Source organism: Acipenser ruthenus, chromosome 3 (assembly GCF_902713425.1).
Source record: "Acipenser ruthenus chromosome 3, fAciRut3.2 maternal haplotype, whole genome shotgun sequence".
Classification (NCBI taxonomy): Eukaryota; Metazoa; Chordata; class Actinopteri; order Acipenseriformes; family Acipenseridae; genus Acipenser; species Acipenser ruthenus.
In genome coordinates this window covers 17,202,163-17,218,559 of record NC_081191.1, presented here as the reverse complement: position 1 = coordinate 17,218,559, position 16,397 = coordinate 17,202,163, and the positions used below count along the sequence as shown (strand labels likewise).

The window sequence follows — 16,397 nt, the reverse complement described above, 5'->3', positions numbered from 1 at the left end:
GTAGATGCCCACGCTTCTTCCTTTGTAAGTTTAGAGCAGCTTGTAGTCTCCTGGGTGGAGTTGCATGTGGCCCCACTAGATACACACAGGGAGACGGGTGGACCAGACAGGGAGTGGACAGTAGATAGAGGGAAACGGAAAAGGGGGAACAGGGTAGAACAAAGCTCAGCAGCATGCAGCAGGAGAGGAGAGTCTGAACCTGCAAACAGGTTTCTTGCTCTTGTTCTAGAGAGGTTATGCTAAGATTATTCAATGCCCTAGTTAGACCCCACCTAGAATACTGTGTGCAGTTTTGGTCACCTCACTACAAAAAAGTACATCATTGCACTTGAGGGTACAGAGAAGGGCAATCATAAGAGAAAGAGGGGACTTGATTGAAATCTTTAAAATCATAAATGGTGGCGATAGAAGAACAAGGGGGCATAAATGGAAGCTGAGTAAAATAAAGTTTTGAACAGAAGACAGTTATAAACGTGTGGAACAGCCTACATGTGAAGTAGTAGGATCTAAAACACTGAACATTTAAAAACACTAGATTCTGTGCTTTTAAATTAGTGCCCCCCAGCGGGGGAGAAAGGTGTGCTAACAAGGGACGAGCCTTGATGGACGGAATGGCCTTTTTTCATTCCCCAACTTTTCTTATGTTCTTTAGTAGATACACAAAGTGTTTATAACTAGTATATGAAAACACAGATGTTATCACTTTATAGATAAATCTACTGAAACAGAATCCAACTTGAGTTACCAATGAATAAATCACAACTAACTGTCTTGGGTTTTAACTTGCATATTTATTTCCGCTTAAAAAATGTTTTTTTTTTTTACAAAAAAGTAAATTACCCGTTTTATTAAAAAAGTAGACACAACCCACCCCCAAGACTGTACAGATATTAACATATGTGCCTGTATGTAACTTGCTTTCCATAATCTGTTTTCATAACATATAAGCAATCACATGATTTGTTTTACATATATATATATATATCCTCCTCCAAATGTATGTATCCAGACACTTTTTTTGTTTCGTTGACATTTTTCTCTATTTCATACTTAGAAGAAACGTCTGCGTCATATTCTGGATATTGATATTAATGGACCCAAATATTAATAACAGTTTTAAATTAGAATATTGAAACATGAATTATGCTGCACATAATTCATGCAACAGGCTGAGGATGCACAAATATGACCTGCAGATAAAAAAATAAAAAACGACAAAACAACAATAAAAGGATAACAAATAAAGTTACATAGGTATTTTATATGTTGAAGACACGACATAAAAATAACGGTTTAAGAAAAAACCTCATCCCAGGGAACGTATAATGGCAGTAAATATGCCAAATATGTCAAATATATTATTGCACATTATTAACAATTTTTATAACAAAATAACTATAGTTACATAAGAAATACATTCTGATAAAGCTTTATTAGTCCTCATCCTGCTACACTGAGAACTCTTAAGAGGTATTTAACAAGACTCCAAACAAACAGTCTTACAGGAACTAAAAGAAAACCACGGGCTAAATTCTCAAAAGCTATTTACTCCCAATCGACAGTAGCGCATTTTGGGGTAGATGTAATTATAGGCGCAGTGCAAATAATTGCGGATGCCCAATTCAAATTGCATTGTGGCCAGGTAATTATTTTGTACTGCGCCCTGTGAAAGCTTAAAAGCAATGCAAATTACTCAACACGCACAAATAATGATCCGCAATTATGATACTGAGGGTCTCAATGAGCGCATCGGTCTATTTAGCTATATTGCAGCCCAGAGGTGAAGTTTGGAGTACAAAGAGCAGTAGGCGCTGTATGACATTTGTGGAGCACGAAAATACAAACCAAAAAAGAGGAAGGGCAGCAAAGTCATCTTGGCGCATGGAAAATAAAAGTTTTCTGAGTATGAGCTGACAACCCTTTCAGCATGAAACAGAGCTGTTTGGAAAAGCCTCAGCCAATATCAGTTATGCTAGTATCCTTATGAAATTATATGTATTAGCCTGCCCTTTTTAGCATGACATCCAGAAATTAGCCTAGCACTCTGGAAAAGGTGGATTGGGCTATCCCTCCAGGCATTCCAACTGTGGTCTGAAAGGAATCAGAAGCTAAGTAGTGCAGAGAACACAGCACTTTCACATGTGCAGGGATAGCGCTCCCTAGATTGACGCTGAGGTCTAGCTCATCCCTCAATTCAATTAGGTCTAGGATGACCTGCGGAGTGAGACGATAACGCTTTAGCACTGCATCCTCCAGCATCCCAAACAAAGTGACCCTGGGATCGAATATGCAGGGTCTTCTTCGTCTTGCCTTTCGCCTTTGAACGTGTTCCTGCCTCTCCTCAACAACAGCCATCCTGAAGCCAATGACAGGTCTCTGCAGGTGTGTGCTTTTATACAGCTCTTAGTTACTCGCTTCTACAATGGTTTGCACCTTGTAAGAAGAGGTGTACAATCTCTGGAGGGTCAGCAATTGCCCAAGTGCAAGGCAAAATCCTTACATCACATTATGACGTTTGCGCCCACTTACTATCCAGATCCCACCCAATTCCATGCTCTTTTCTTCATTTGAATACATTTCAATATAATTTAATGGACTATTGATGGCAAAGTGCAAATTTGATAGCGGATGCAGAACGCCAGGTGAACACCATTCTTTACATACACCACGCGTATCCTTACATAATTTGCATTTCTTAACCAAATAATAAACAATTGTAGACTCATAACAAGCTCTTAAACAAAATGTCTTATGTATTTGTGGGTTGGTAATGTTATTAGGTGCATTTCTACTATCAGAAAGAAATCGCGCTAATGACAATTTAGAGAAAATGGCGTTGAAACGCTTGCTTATTGTGATGGGGTCAAGAGCAGACCCACTTACACTTACATGAAATCAAAATATGGCTTTTTTTGCTGCCATAAAGGGCAGGGAAAGATAAAACTCATATTGGAAAGAGGTTACTAAATCTCCCCCACAATCCAGTTTCTATTTTAAGTGCATATATAGAAGGATGGAGACAGGAAGCTAATTATATACAAAAGACAACAACCCACTTTTCCTCCAACCGCAGGCTTGATGACACCACATTAGTAGTCCCTGACCAAACTCTAAAAATCTTAAAAATCTTAAAGATCGTGCTAAATTACACCTGGGTTAAAAATGGGCTTTGTTTAAAAGGTTAAACAAAGCCCATTTTAACTACGTCACTTTTTGGAAAGAGCAGGGGGCCGAATGTGGCTCTCAGTAATGTCCCGCTACCGCTGGGCTAAACAGAAGAATGGTGACTGTGTAACAGGAGCCAAACTTACTTTAGTCCACAGGGTTTTATGGAACTACTGTCCAGTGGAACAAAAAAAAAAGTCTGCACTGGCAAGAGCAGTAAACTAGAATTTGTACCAATGACAGTCAGAACTGAAATAAGCAACCACTTACTAGGAAGATTGGAACAGTGTTTATCCACTTACTAAAACCAGAACCACTGTCTATGTTATACAATATCATTCCTTCTTTTCACACAATATGGATTCGATAGATATGGCAGAAACAACACACTGGTCACGCAAAGTTTATTTACAAAAACTGTCCACTTGACTGAAACTGACTCAGTCTCAGTACTTCAATAACAGGTCTTTCCCAGTCGCCTACTTTGCAGGCACCGCCCTCCCTCGTATCTGAGAATCTGATAGCTTCGGGTTTTCAGGCAGCAAACCTGGAGGCTCATTATATTTCTGTCAACGTGATCTTGTAGGCATCGTCAATGTTCTCAATATGCATTACAAAAGTGTCTTCATTGGAGTAGTGCTCAATGATGTTGTCATCCATGTTGACCAAAATACTTTAAATAAAGAAAAGATGAAAACATAATGAATAACTTTAAGAGGAAAACAAATAACAACTAAACTCAACTGGAAGTAGAAGACCAAAGCCATTCAATTATTAACTAGCAATGAGTAGCCTTTTTTTGCACCTCAGTTTGACTTAAAAAAATAATTCACATAACTACATTCTGATAACCAATTATTCTCATAAAGGCTATTCAACCTGGCTCTTGCTGCCTGCCACCAACAGTGGAACTTGTGCTGTCTATGTCTCTAATGTTGAAATGGGTTTGAGTTCTCATGGAAGAATCTCTTAACGGTATAATCAGGCACCACATACTTCCTTTACAAGTACTTGTTGTAGGATTCTTACCCTTTTTTGCTTTTCTTGTACATTTTTATCATCTTTTCAATGGGAACTCCATACTTTTCTGACACCTGCAGTAACAAAGGGAAACAGCTTAGTAAAACATCCCCTCATTCCTAACCAAGCAACCTTATTCACAAAGCTTTGAAGTAGAGTTCTGCGCAGGTCCGATTATTACGACCCGCTTCCGACCCGGACCCGCTACTACAGGACCCGACCCGAAACTGCAACCTGCTGCAACACCGTCTTCTTACCTGTGAACTGACCCACTTTAATAAGACCTGCAACCCGACCCAAACCCGCAAGTGTTTGTCCTTTACCTACTGCCTGCGTCGACTGACTCTCATTCACACAGAGATATCTCTACCATTCTCCACAGTTTGAGTTTATACAATAGCTATACAGCATGATAGTAGTGTGGAGTAGTGGTTAGGGCTCTGGACTCTTGACCGGAGGGTCGTGGGTTCAATCCCAGATGGGGGACACTGCTGCTGTACCCTTGAGCAAGGTACTTTACCTAGATTGATCCAGTAAAAACCCAACCGTATAAATGGGTAATTGTATGTAAAAATAATGTGTAAAAAATAATGTAATTGTACGTAAAAATAATGTGATATCTTGTAACAATTGTAAGTCGCCCTGGATAAGGGCGTCTGCTAAGAAATAAATAATAATAATAATAGGTTTCTCTAATGGTCTGGATATATTTGAACATTGTAACATATTAACTATCTCTACTTCCTTTACTATAAAATACCTGTCTATTCCTTTTGTGCCACCAGTTGAAAGGGAGCTACACCTGTGCTTTCACAGAGATGTGGCAGTCATTCACAAAAACATAATGACAGGTTTTACAAGCAACAAATCCAGTCACATGTTCATTATTTTCATACGCTATGACTCTAAAAGAATTCCACACTTGTGATTTACCTCTCAAACTATTATCCCCTACATGATATAAACCCTATGCTATCTTTTGTTTCACCTCATTCACAAACATTTTTAATATCACCAAGCAGACGTGATAAAAGGACCTTGCGACGTATCAAACAAGCGACAACACTGCTTAGTCAGCTGACTCCTCCCTAATTGTCTCCTGCTTTAGTGCAGGAAATACCGGTACATTTACCTTCTAATACGTTATATGGGAAAACGTTTTTGGTGATTCAAATTCAGACCCAAAAGGTTTTTTTTTTACCTGCACCCAAACCGCAAAACAGGTCACTCTCGGGCTCCCGTGGGTACCCGACCCGATGCAGGACTCTACTTTGAAGTTCTAAATACTCATAATGCTGTTCTATATGGTTGGTGGATTCTTTAACAGTAAATATTTTATGACATCAAAATGTGTTTAAGCCATCAAAGCAGACTAAAATAACATGTAGGTTGCTGCTGTGTGAATAGGGCCCACAGTGATCAAGTACCGTGTACGAGGGCAGCATTAGCTTATTGGATCCTGTCTGAACTGATAAATGTTCATGTTCTTGAAGTTAATTGTTTCAAGACAATGTACTTACCGCATCCATTAACCCCTTCACAGTCGGTGATTTGAGCAGTAGAGCGTCAAACACTTCATCCGATTCCTTGCGTACGTAGAGAAGCACTGGAGAGACAGAAGCCCGGCCTTAAAAAACGTGGTTATCAAGCTCAAAGGTTTATTGGATCTTAGCATTTATATATCACAGACCCTAGCCACACTGCTTTAACTGCAGTAAAGTAAGAATGTTTTATAGATTTTATATATATATATATATATATATATATATATATATATATATATATATATATATATATATATATATATATATACACACTTTTTTTTGATTAATAAAGTTAAGTATAAACAAACAGCAAGAATGTTCAAATAGCTCATGAGATAGAAGGTTGCGAATAAGTTCCGGCATTACTAAAATCTGCTGCTTCATATGATAGTTTAAAGCTAGTCAGTAAAAACTGCATGTGGGTCAGTCTACAGATAAAAGACAACCTACAGAAAAATGTGCCAAAACTCAGCTCTACTACAAAACTGCCCTAAGGGCATACCATACAATCATTGGCCCTCTCTAATAAACAGACTTACAACACAGATGTCACTTACAGAGGGTTTATAATGTGGACACCTGTAGGGAGGTTTTATGTCCACCTATGCCTGGGGCATGAAGGAGTCTCTAATTATGCCAAATACTTTAACACTGTTGTCTACAATTTACCAATGACATTTTTTAGAGGTTCCAGGAATGCGTTCCTGAATGCCAAACATATTGCACAGAGTTCAGTAACACAGATGTGTTTGAACATGAGCAGCTACCTCGTTTGTTTACTTCTTCTTTTATCTGTTTGGGCGGTGAGGGGCTGTAGTCCTCTTCAGAAGGCCGGAACATTCTTTTCACTAATACACTGCTGTAAATACGAAAACAAATTTCTTGTGAATATTTATTTATTTTAAAAACTTTTTTCCCCTCCTACCTCAAAAAAACCAAAAAGTCATATCAAGGTAATGTGTTTGATTATTATTAGTAATTTAATAACAGGTTGTTGTATAACTTTCTCTGCCTTTGTTGAATAACGAACTGTCCATCACCAGATGGCAGTGGACTTCATCTAATAATATGCCAGATTAAAAATCACCAGGCAGATGCACAACAGATTTGATTTAAGTCAATACATTTAGGTTAAGATGTGCACTGCAATGTTCAGTGCATTCTAATGCGTGTGGCTGAAAATGATCCGATTAAAACATACCCTTCCCTCTCCATCCCTTCTGTGTTGAAAGCAAAGACCTGCGACGAGAAAACAAGTTCATTATAATCTGATATGATCAAGCATGAGAACTTCTTCCCACTATATAAAACAGACCTACAGTCTGGTTCAAATCAGTTTTATCTTTGCATTTTTTTAATGGCTTGGTATACTTAACTCTAGTATCTTTCTACAGTTTGTATTACCCTATTAACCTATTACTCTTACCTGTCCTGTTCTCTGCAAATTCCCAAAGTGCACATCAGGTATAAAGAGAACAGGCTGAGAATCGAGATCCGTCATGGTTTTGAAGTAGGCGGTATCTCCTTTCTTTTGCACCGGTAACGTGGGCAGGTTTGCGTCTTTTGCTAATAAAATAAAATACAATTTTACACAAAAAGTATCTCAAAGCACTGTACAATACAAAGCAAAAAAAATCACAATAAAACGCATTTGTATAAGGACCCCAAGGCGTGTCACACACGCACAAAACAGCCAACAATTAGACCATTACATTAAAAACAGTCTAATAAAGAATATTTTGAAAACAGAAATTAAAAAGAGATACAAAAAGTTTGATTGTAATTGTAAAAAAAAAAATGAGTTTGTATCAATAAAACCATAAAAAAAAGTTTAAAACAAAAATGTAATAAAATTAGAATTTAAAATAATAGGACAAAAAGAAAATGCAGTTTAGATTGTAAAATAGGAACACTAAGATATTTTATAAAAATATGTTTTCAATCTTGACTTAAAAACAGTCCCAGCTTCCCCGACAGAAGAAGGCAGAGCATTCCATAAATTAGGAGCTTTGCAAGAAAAGGCGCTTCCTCCCCTTGTTATTTTTATTCACCTTAGGGATAAACAACAGCCCTGCATCCTGTGATCCAAGAGTGCGGTTAGGAGTATACCAGGTCAATAACTCCTGTAAGTAACTGGGTGCTAATCTGTTCAGGGTCTTATAAGTTAAAGGCAAAATCTTCAGATCTATTCTAAACTGCACAGGGACGCGGTGCAAATAGGCCAAAACAGGAGTAATATGTTTGGCCCTCGTGAATGGGGTTTGTGTAGTAAGAGTAGAGCGACACTCACAGCTGGACTGGGAAGAAGCGCTCTGGCCTTTTGTCTTCTTGTGGTTCTGTTTCCTTTCTTCATCTCGGACTTTCCTCTCTGCTCCCTGGAATTCAATTCAAAGAGGAAATTGAGGGGCTGTTTCTGATTCACACCCAGCACACAGGCATATACCTGGGATCCAAACATATTATTATCAAATCTAATACAGGACCCTGCCAAATCTAATACAGGACAGAGGGATAAGGACATCTAGAGAGTTTGCAAATGTCCTGTGTTCGTCCTAGCACTTTATATATATATATATATATATATATATATACGTTTTCTTTTAGTGAGGCGTGGGTTCTCTTTCGGCAATGGGACTATGCTATGCAAAGACTGACACTGCTAGGCTTGGTGCGTCCCCGAATCCCCTGCCTGAGCCCCACCTTGTCACAGAACACTTTGATCTGGGAGTAGGCCCTGTGGATGGGTCTGTTGCTGCGGTTGTTGTAGCTGTAGGTATCGATCTGGATCATCAGTGGCAGGCCCTTCACGCCCTTCTGAGAGGAGAAATCTGTGCTCAGGCAGTTCACTGTGATGAAGATCTGGAAAAAACACAAAGGAAATAAAAGTCAGAGCCTATTTGGTCTTCCTAATACATTCATATAATCAGTAAATACAGGTATGAAAGAAGACACTTCCACACAAGCTCTAACTGAAAGGCAATGTTATGGAATCACCACCAGGGGTCAGTCTCGTACCGACTGCTGAAAGCTCTGTTACTCAAATGATATACAATGATACAGGAGGCTGTGTGGTCTACTGGTTAAAGAAAAGGGCTTGTAACCAGGAGATCCCCGGTTCAAATCCCACCTCAGCCACTGACTCATTGTGTGACCCTGAGCAAGTCATTTAACCTCCTTGTGCTCCATCTTTCGGGTGAGACGTAATTGTAATTGACTCTGCAGCTGATGCATAGTTCACACATCCTAGTCTCTGTAAGTCGCCTTGGATAAAGGCATCTGCTAAATAAACAAATAATATACAGTTAACCTTAAAAAGAACTGATGATAACACTTTGACTTCTGAGAGTATCTTTGCATATCACAAAATGACTTAGCAATCTATACTTTAAAAAAGGAAGCCATTGTAAAAGTATACTAAAAAAGTCTTTCACACTCTTCCAGTTCAAGCAAAGTATCGATCACTACCTGGGGGCATTTCCAGGAGTTTCAACAAGGAAATGGGGTGGGAAAGCAGAAGGCCACTTTATTTAGTAAACACTCAGGGTTATTCAAGTGCATTAACTGCATTAGTTGTTTTACTACTAAACTTAAAACAAAACAATGAGTTAAAGAACAGATCTCCCATCAGTTAACAAGGTAACGCTTCACAAAGCTTAGTTTACAACAATGCGCATGTAATGCTTTGAAGTATTACATTTGTGGTTCACTGCTGAAGGAAAGGTTGGCTATTGCTTATCTTAAAACCCTTTATTGTCTTTTTTTTTTAAATACAGGATTTCTTTCATGTGTTTATTTGTGTATGTACTACAGTATATTGGCCAGATCACTAAAGCACTGAAGCAGGCAGAAAGACATACAAGTTCAGAAAAATTGGTTGCACTATGTTTAAATCAGCTGAAACAGGGCAAATTTGGTTTTCATTGATGCACAATCTCACGGCTGTATCAATAGACTCAGGCTCTGCAGACAAAAGGACCATAGGGAGACGTTTAATTAAAATCGATCAAAATGACACCTGAATGCTTCACTTTCAAAGCAAATGTTGGTCAAAAAGACACTTGAGACCTTCTCAACATTATTCCCACCTGACGCCCCCTTACTCACATTTCAAATGCCTCACAGGGAAAGGACCTGCAGGAAATTCAGTCGAGATAAGGGCTGGGCATATTTCAAAAACAGAGCTTTAAAATTCGACATGTTTCACTTCACACTGAGCTTCTTTTTCAACAAGTCTCTTAGGGAAGTTCTATTTCAACATTCTGCACTCCTGCCCAGGTGAGCGGAGACAAAACATGAAACTTTCCTGACCTCTTTCCTTTGTGCAAGTTCAGAATTCTTCAGGTCCCTTTGTAAACAGTGACCTGCATTTGTTCCAATCTGCTGTAACTGCGTGGTGTGCACACATGGATATCTGCTCCTTTTCTTCATTTTAATTTTTTTTTTTTGCTGACACTCCCTCCTCCCCCCACCCTTGGCCTGATGTCTTTGTTTTAGCCCGTCAGATTACATGCTTTTGCCTTGTCTACTGGATTTGAATTCAGTATTGCATCCCAAGGCTGTTTCCTGTGACAGGGCCATGATGTGGCATTCTTTTGTCTCATGCACCTTTAGGTTACTATAGTACTTGTCAGGACAAGCCAGTGAACATAAGCATCAAGCAACCAATACTGTATAAAATCTCTGACCTCTGTCTTTATATTTACATCTTTAAGAAGACCTTTTTTGTGCTAAATGTTGTGAAATCAAATTACTGTTAAATAAGCGAACAATCTCTAAAACATACAACATCATATTCATAATAAATTCACGCTGCACTGCACTTCTTTGAAATTTCCTAACGTGTATAAAATACCTTTATTATACTCTTCCCATTTGATTTGTTGCAAGAACCCTCCTTTAATAACCAAGGCAACAGAAGAAGCTGGTGTGTGAGTCTGGCAGGGAGACATATTCCCACCAAACAGAAACCACTGCTTTCATGTTTCAGCTTGAACATAACCACGGATTATTACATTGCCTGTGCCAGAAATCAAGTTTGACAATCACCGCTGCATTTAAAACAAGGGGTTCTGTATCATGTTGTGAACAATAAATACATTCATATTTTCTGTTTTGCCCTGATGTAGGTTTTGTTTTCATGAACACAGAGGGTACAAGATGCTGCCGCAGTATATATGAATGCCTCTCCAGTAAAGCATCACAGAACACTGTGACATTCATGATATTCATCACATCCATAAAGGTGGTGTCATTTTCCAGGCACACGAAACAGTGTCTAGTCTACGTTCTTTGCTCTTTGTTCATATGGGCTTTTTAACCAAAAACTGGCAGTGGACAAAGGATGGATCAAGTGTTCAGGTTAAAAGAACTGGGATTGCTAACACAAGCCAGCCCAAGTAAAATATCCATCCCACAGTTACTATTGAAGTTAATTCAGCTGGAACCGTCACCTAGCAACAGGTGGTGTCAGAACATGTTTTGATGTAACCTTTGACCCCCATGATATAATACCTGCATCTGAGACAGTGCAGCTCCTGATGTAAATATGTAGCAATACCATATGGTCATGCTTTCTGGAGACTTGTATAGCAGTGGTTAATGGAGACTGAAACATTTAAACATCTTTATTAAGTGTTAAACCGACCAGCCAAAGTGGACAATAAAGGTTGAGGGTAAACAGGGCCAGGGGGTCCGGGGCCTGGGGGAGGCCATGCCATGCCCCCTCACTTTGACAAAAGAAACAAAAAAAGGCACTTGTATAGTACACAATGTTTAGTTGTGGTTATACTTTGTGTATACTTTAACTTCATGAGAAGTTTGTTTAAAATAAATGTATTCCTGAAAACCGTTGCAACCCCCCCCCCCCCCCCCCCCCCCGGCTACACAATCACCCCCACGGACCTTGGCCCCCCCACAAGGCTCTGGTGCCGTTGAACAGGGCAATAACCTTTAAACCTATATAAAATTGCATGTTTGCGTATCCATCTACAAATGAGCTACATTCACATAAACTTTGCATATATGTCCACTTACTAGACAGACAAAAATGACTGAGCAGTGATTACTATACTAACATCCCTGCAGTTGTTTCTGCTCCATGGAGCAACAGCAGTCTAGGAGTTCAAGGGAGTTGGCAGGTACCATTCAATGCTCCTGGTGGCTTTAATCATTACCACAAAAGCTGTAGATAACATTGTCAATACCCAAGTGTTGTGGTGGCAGCAATGCTTTCAGATGGCCATTGTACCAACCGTATCTGCTGTGCCCACCCAATATAACGTTACCCATTCCTTATTTTACTGTAAACCACCATATTTAAAATGGTTATGTCAACATATGTAAATTAAAGTATTTTTCACATTTCTTAAAGCTGTGTAGATCAGGTAAACCTATTGTCTCCAGGGCAAGTACAGGTACTTAACAGTCAACTGTCATCATGCTGCATTTGTGCCAATTCGTTTTTTCTGTTATATCCTGTGTTCTATGACTCTGCAAATGGCCACCATTAAGTCAGGTAGCAAATCCAACATACAAATATTTATCTAAGAGATGGAATTGAATTAGTCTCTAGGGAGTATTTGCAGAGCCATCATTAAACATTCAGACTGGATACAGACCAATCCATCAGGGCTTAAGTGCAGCCCAGCCTTTGTAGATTTAACTATTTCAATATTATACCTCTCAACACTGTTGTGGTGATGTGTGAGAGCTAAGAGAGAAAGAAAGAAAGAAAGAAAGAAAGAAAGAAAGAAAGAAAGAAAGAACTATATAGTTTATTGGTAGTCTGGATATCTGCTCGGGCCATCTAGTGCAAACTAATTTTTTTAAGGTTTGAAATAAAATTCTAAGAACAGAATCTCTTAATAATTGACATATGTCTTACCTTTGCTTCCTCATTCACATCCCAGGTGAAAGAGACAGCATTGTAAGCGATTTCTTCAATATTCCCAATGGTGTTAAAACTTTCTTTGTAATCAGCTGCAGAGAGAAGATGGAAAGCACAGTTGCAGTTATAGTGTGACGTTAAGATTTGCGTTCTAAAACTGCCTGAGACTGCATATTGTACGACAATAAAGACTTGTATCTGGTTGAGTATTAAAAACACTAGGCGAGCATACTTTCCGTTTCAGTGTAGACCTTAAAATTGAAATCAATATAAGCAATAAATCAGTTTTACATTTTAGTCCCTGCACATATCCCACCTATCAGATTTGTTAATCTGATATTTACTTAAAGTGCAAAAATTAACTAGTAGCTTTTAATAGGTATTCAAGGCTGGAACCTCACCCCTACACCTGCATTCCGTGTACAGTAAGCTTCTTAACATTTGCACTGCCCAAACACACGCCCAAACAGTCTTACAATGCAGGCGCTTCATTTGAAAAGCAGTCTTTCTTCAGTGAGCTCAAATATTTCCTATGAAGTCAATTGCTGCTTTGATAAAAACACAGTCCAAGGCTGGAGATTGAAACAGGACACACTACTAAAGCCTAGATAGAAACCTTAACCACAATCCATGTTAAATGGTCATTGTAGTCATCAGGTTTAATCACTGTCCAAGTGACACAAGCCTTTAAAACTGGAAGGAAAACTTTTTTGGATAACGGTAATCAATAGACAAGCTTTATCTCATGATAAAGCTTATCTGGTTCAGCAAACAAACATGCCTCCTTCTGCAAAGGTATTCATTCAGATAAAGAAAACTGCCTATCTAATATCAACTAATAGATGATAAATTAAATCATTTAGTTGTTTAGTCAACAAGTGAGCCATGTGTTCGTATCATGGCTTTATAGGTTTATACTTGCTACTGTATAGGTGTTGATCACACAGAGCTAGAACTATACAATGCTTCTTCACTCCAATGCAATAACATCTGAGTAGTTTTTAATGGAGTTACCTTTACACAGGTCTACAGTATTGAAAGTTGATTAAAGAATACTGAGAGGATTTGCAACATTTAGCCTCCCAACAAATGAAAGGTCCCCAATAACCACAGGCACTTTCCTTTCAGACTTTGTTATACAAAAGATCGGTAAAACAGTAAACATGTTTCTGCTGTGTTTTGGTGCCTGGCTGTGGCTCATCAGAAAGGTGTAGTTGCCTGTGTTCTGAATGGCAGCGCTGTGTCTGGGCAGGTAGAACAATGCACCTGGAATGCTGAGGAATAGCTCAAGGCACAGGCAGTAGATTTGATGGGAAACAAAAATGAGGCATTTACAAAAAATCCATTTGTCAATCACTCGCATGATTCAGATTCATTAACAGTTATGCGTGGAAATAAAGCAGTAGAGATCATATGAAAGTGGTAGTCCCTTTTATAATAAATATGGTTTGGCATTTCTTAAAGGGAATATAATTGGTGGGATTTTATGCCAGTTCACTTTACAATAAAGATGGTATAATATGCAGTAAAGATATGAGCAAGCAGCCACTGCTTCTTCTAATACATTATAAACGTCCATGTTTAGATCTGGTTCATAAAGTTACTAACAACAAATAAACACTAATAACAATTATTAAGAAAAAAAAAACGATAAATATAATGTTGATCCCTGATCAAGTGGCGATTTCTTGAAATGAGATTATAAACATCATTATTTGCTGTATGTTAAACATTCCAGGCATGTTGATTACAGTATGGGGTCAACAAAAAAAGGTCAGCTAGCTGAAAATAAATGTTGGGGGAGTTGATATGAGTTTTTATGTTTAGAACAAAACATTACACAGAGGACAATGTGTGTCTTCTGAAGGATATTGCCTGTGCTGGCACACACAAGCCCCACCCTCGTGCTGCAGTGTGCAAGGAGGCAATAGTGAAATTCATCTCCATCATTTCAAACCTTTTAATGACTCAAGTTTCAATACACACTGGCTACAGGTCTTTCAGTCCTAACCTGTGTGAAGGAGCTGTATCTAGTCATGGGAACCTTTCTGCTTGTATTTCATTGAATGTTTTAGAAATCCTGATAATGCAACTTCTCTTACAGAATTACAAGATTTGTTTTCACAAACGCCTCTCTATAACTGAAAACTGCACCACAAGCCACTGTGGAGGGCTGGACAAAAGGTGCATTCCTTGCTTGTGTCTGTACACGTTGCACATTTTGTACATTTGGATTCCCCTACACTGGTCGTGTTACACACAAACACTATGTTGCAACTTGTTTTAGAATTCATACAGATCAAGAAATCACTCTCTGGTCCAATGACAGTAGTTCTAAATTTACAAGCAAACCTTGTACTAATCCAGTAAGATGCCTCCAAATTTCACTGCGAAACCCAGTTGGTAAAAATATAAGAACAACGACAGTTTTGAAGACTGACACAGGGACACATCAAAATGATACCTTGTTAATAATTCTCACCTGCAAATTCTTAGATTCCTCAATGCCACATTGTATGACTACAGCATATAATATGACCAATTACTATAAATGTATCTGTAAATAAAACTTACATTACGTACTATCAATTCAAAGTGTGATTTAATGTATTACTCATTATGCACACAATCATCATTTCAGGAATGGTTTGTTTGCATGCAATATTAACAACGTTCATTCAGGCCCATTCAGATTTCCTCAATTTTTAGCAAAGCATTCTCCATGCAAAATACAAAATGGCACTTGGTGGAGTCAAGCTTCTGACACATGATGACATGAATACTTTTTTCACTGTAAAAGAGCTGTAAAACTCATGACATAGATGAGCAGCAGATTCTTACCGATATCAAGGACCCTCTGCTTTGCTGTGTGTTGCCGTGAGTGCCAGTATTTCCAGTACTTGAGCTGTTCATCGCGGTTCTTATCTTCACTGAATACCACCATGATGACACTCTGTGAGGTTACACAGATACATTACTGCTCTCCAAACCTTCTTTTTTACAGGTAATTAAGGCTGCATGTAACAAATATTCACAAACATGGTACAAAACAATCTCAGTATATCAGGTTAAGAAATTTGAGAGTACCGACTTAGATCCACCCTCAATCCTGAGGTAACTTACCCTGACTTTGCTGATGGGATGTCGAAGGCATTTATTGGCGCCCATCTCGCTCAGCGTCACGGCATAGAACTGTCCTTTGTTTAAATAGGTCATCGGCCCCTCCCCTTGCTTCTGTTTTAGAGATTTGGTAGCTTCTAACGTGTACTGGAAAGTTTCTCTAAGGAAACAAATATTTAAAGGAGATAAAAAAAAGATATAATAATTAGGGATCACCCCAGACAATGCAATTTCAAGTTCCGCGGTCATTATCCCACGAGAAATAATTTGCTAAGCTCTAGACACTTTCCAGGCTATGTTATGTGCAAAATAATGTATTTTCCATTATCCAATTAGCTATCAAATTAAATTGGTCTCCTGTCTGTTCCAGGCTGCTTTTTGTTAGTTTATAGTTGGTAAAAGATGGAAAGCCAAGTTTAAAGAAAGCAATGCTAGCAGTGTTTGGCTTTTGTGGAATGCTAGCGATGTAAGTTACTTACGCTCTTTGTGGGTCATACAGGAATTCTTCAGCCCCTGAAGACGACGTGCGGTATTTCTGTTCACAAGGGAAAACATTTTTATAAGCACACTGTATTAAAGAATATACTTTGTATGTTTAAAGAATTCACAGAGGACCACTTTCAACATGATTAGAGACTGGCGACTAGCGTGTGCAAACTTCT

The 16,397-nt window shown here is 38.6% G+C and overlaps 1 protein-coding gene across 4 annotated transcripts in view; it reads right to left on the bottom strand.

The window, feature by feature from the left end:
• Nucleotides 1-1,234: 1,234 nt before the first annotated feature.
• LOC117435522 (grainyhead-like protein 2 homolog) overlaps nt 1,235-16,397 on the bottom strand; it is a 22,544-nt gene continuing 7,381 nt past the window's right edge. For 2 of the 4 annotated variants that reach the window (XM_059012629.1, XM_059012630.1), the window contains exons 5-16: nt 16,215-16,270; nt 15,739-15,895; nt 15,457-15,568; nt 12,613-12,707; nt 8,430-8,588; nt 8,020-8,104; nt 7,156-7,295; nt 6,931-6,968; nt 6,497-6,588; nt 5,706-5,812; nt 4,195-4,259; nt 1,235-3,838 (exon numbers count right to left, since the gene is read on the bottom strand). In XM_059012629.1, coding sequence (XP_058868612.1) covers nt 3,724-3,838; nt 4,195-4,259; nt 5,706-5,812; nt 6,497-6,588; nt 6,931-6,968; nt 7,156-7,295; nt 8,020-8,104; nt 8,430-8,588; nt 12,613-12,707; nt 15,457-15,568; nt 15,739-15,895; nt 16,215-16,270 — 1,221 coding nt within the window. In that variant the 3' untranslated portion in view covers nt 1,235-3,723. The remainder of the gene's footprint in view (nt 3,839-4,194; nt 4,260-5,705; nt 5,813-6,496; nt 6,589-6,930; nt 6,969-7,155; nt 7,296-8,019; nt 8,105-8,429; nt 8,589-12,612; nt 12,708-15,456; nt 15,569-15,738; nt 15,896-16,214; nt 16,271-16,397) is intronic. The other 2 variants (XM_034058781.3, XM_059012631.1) reach the window with 1 other exon arrangement.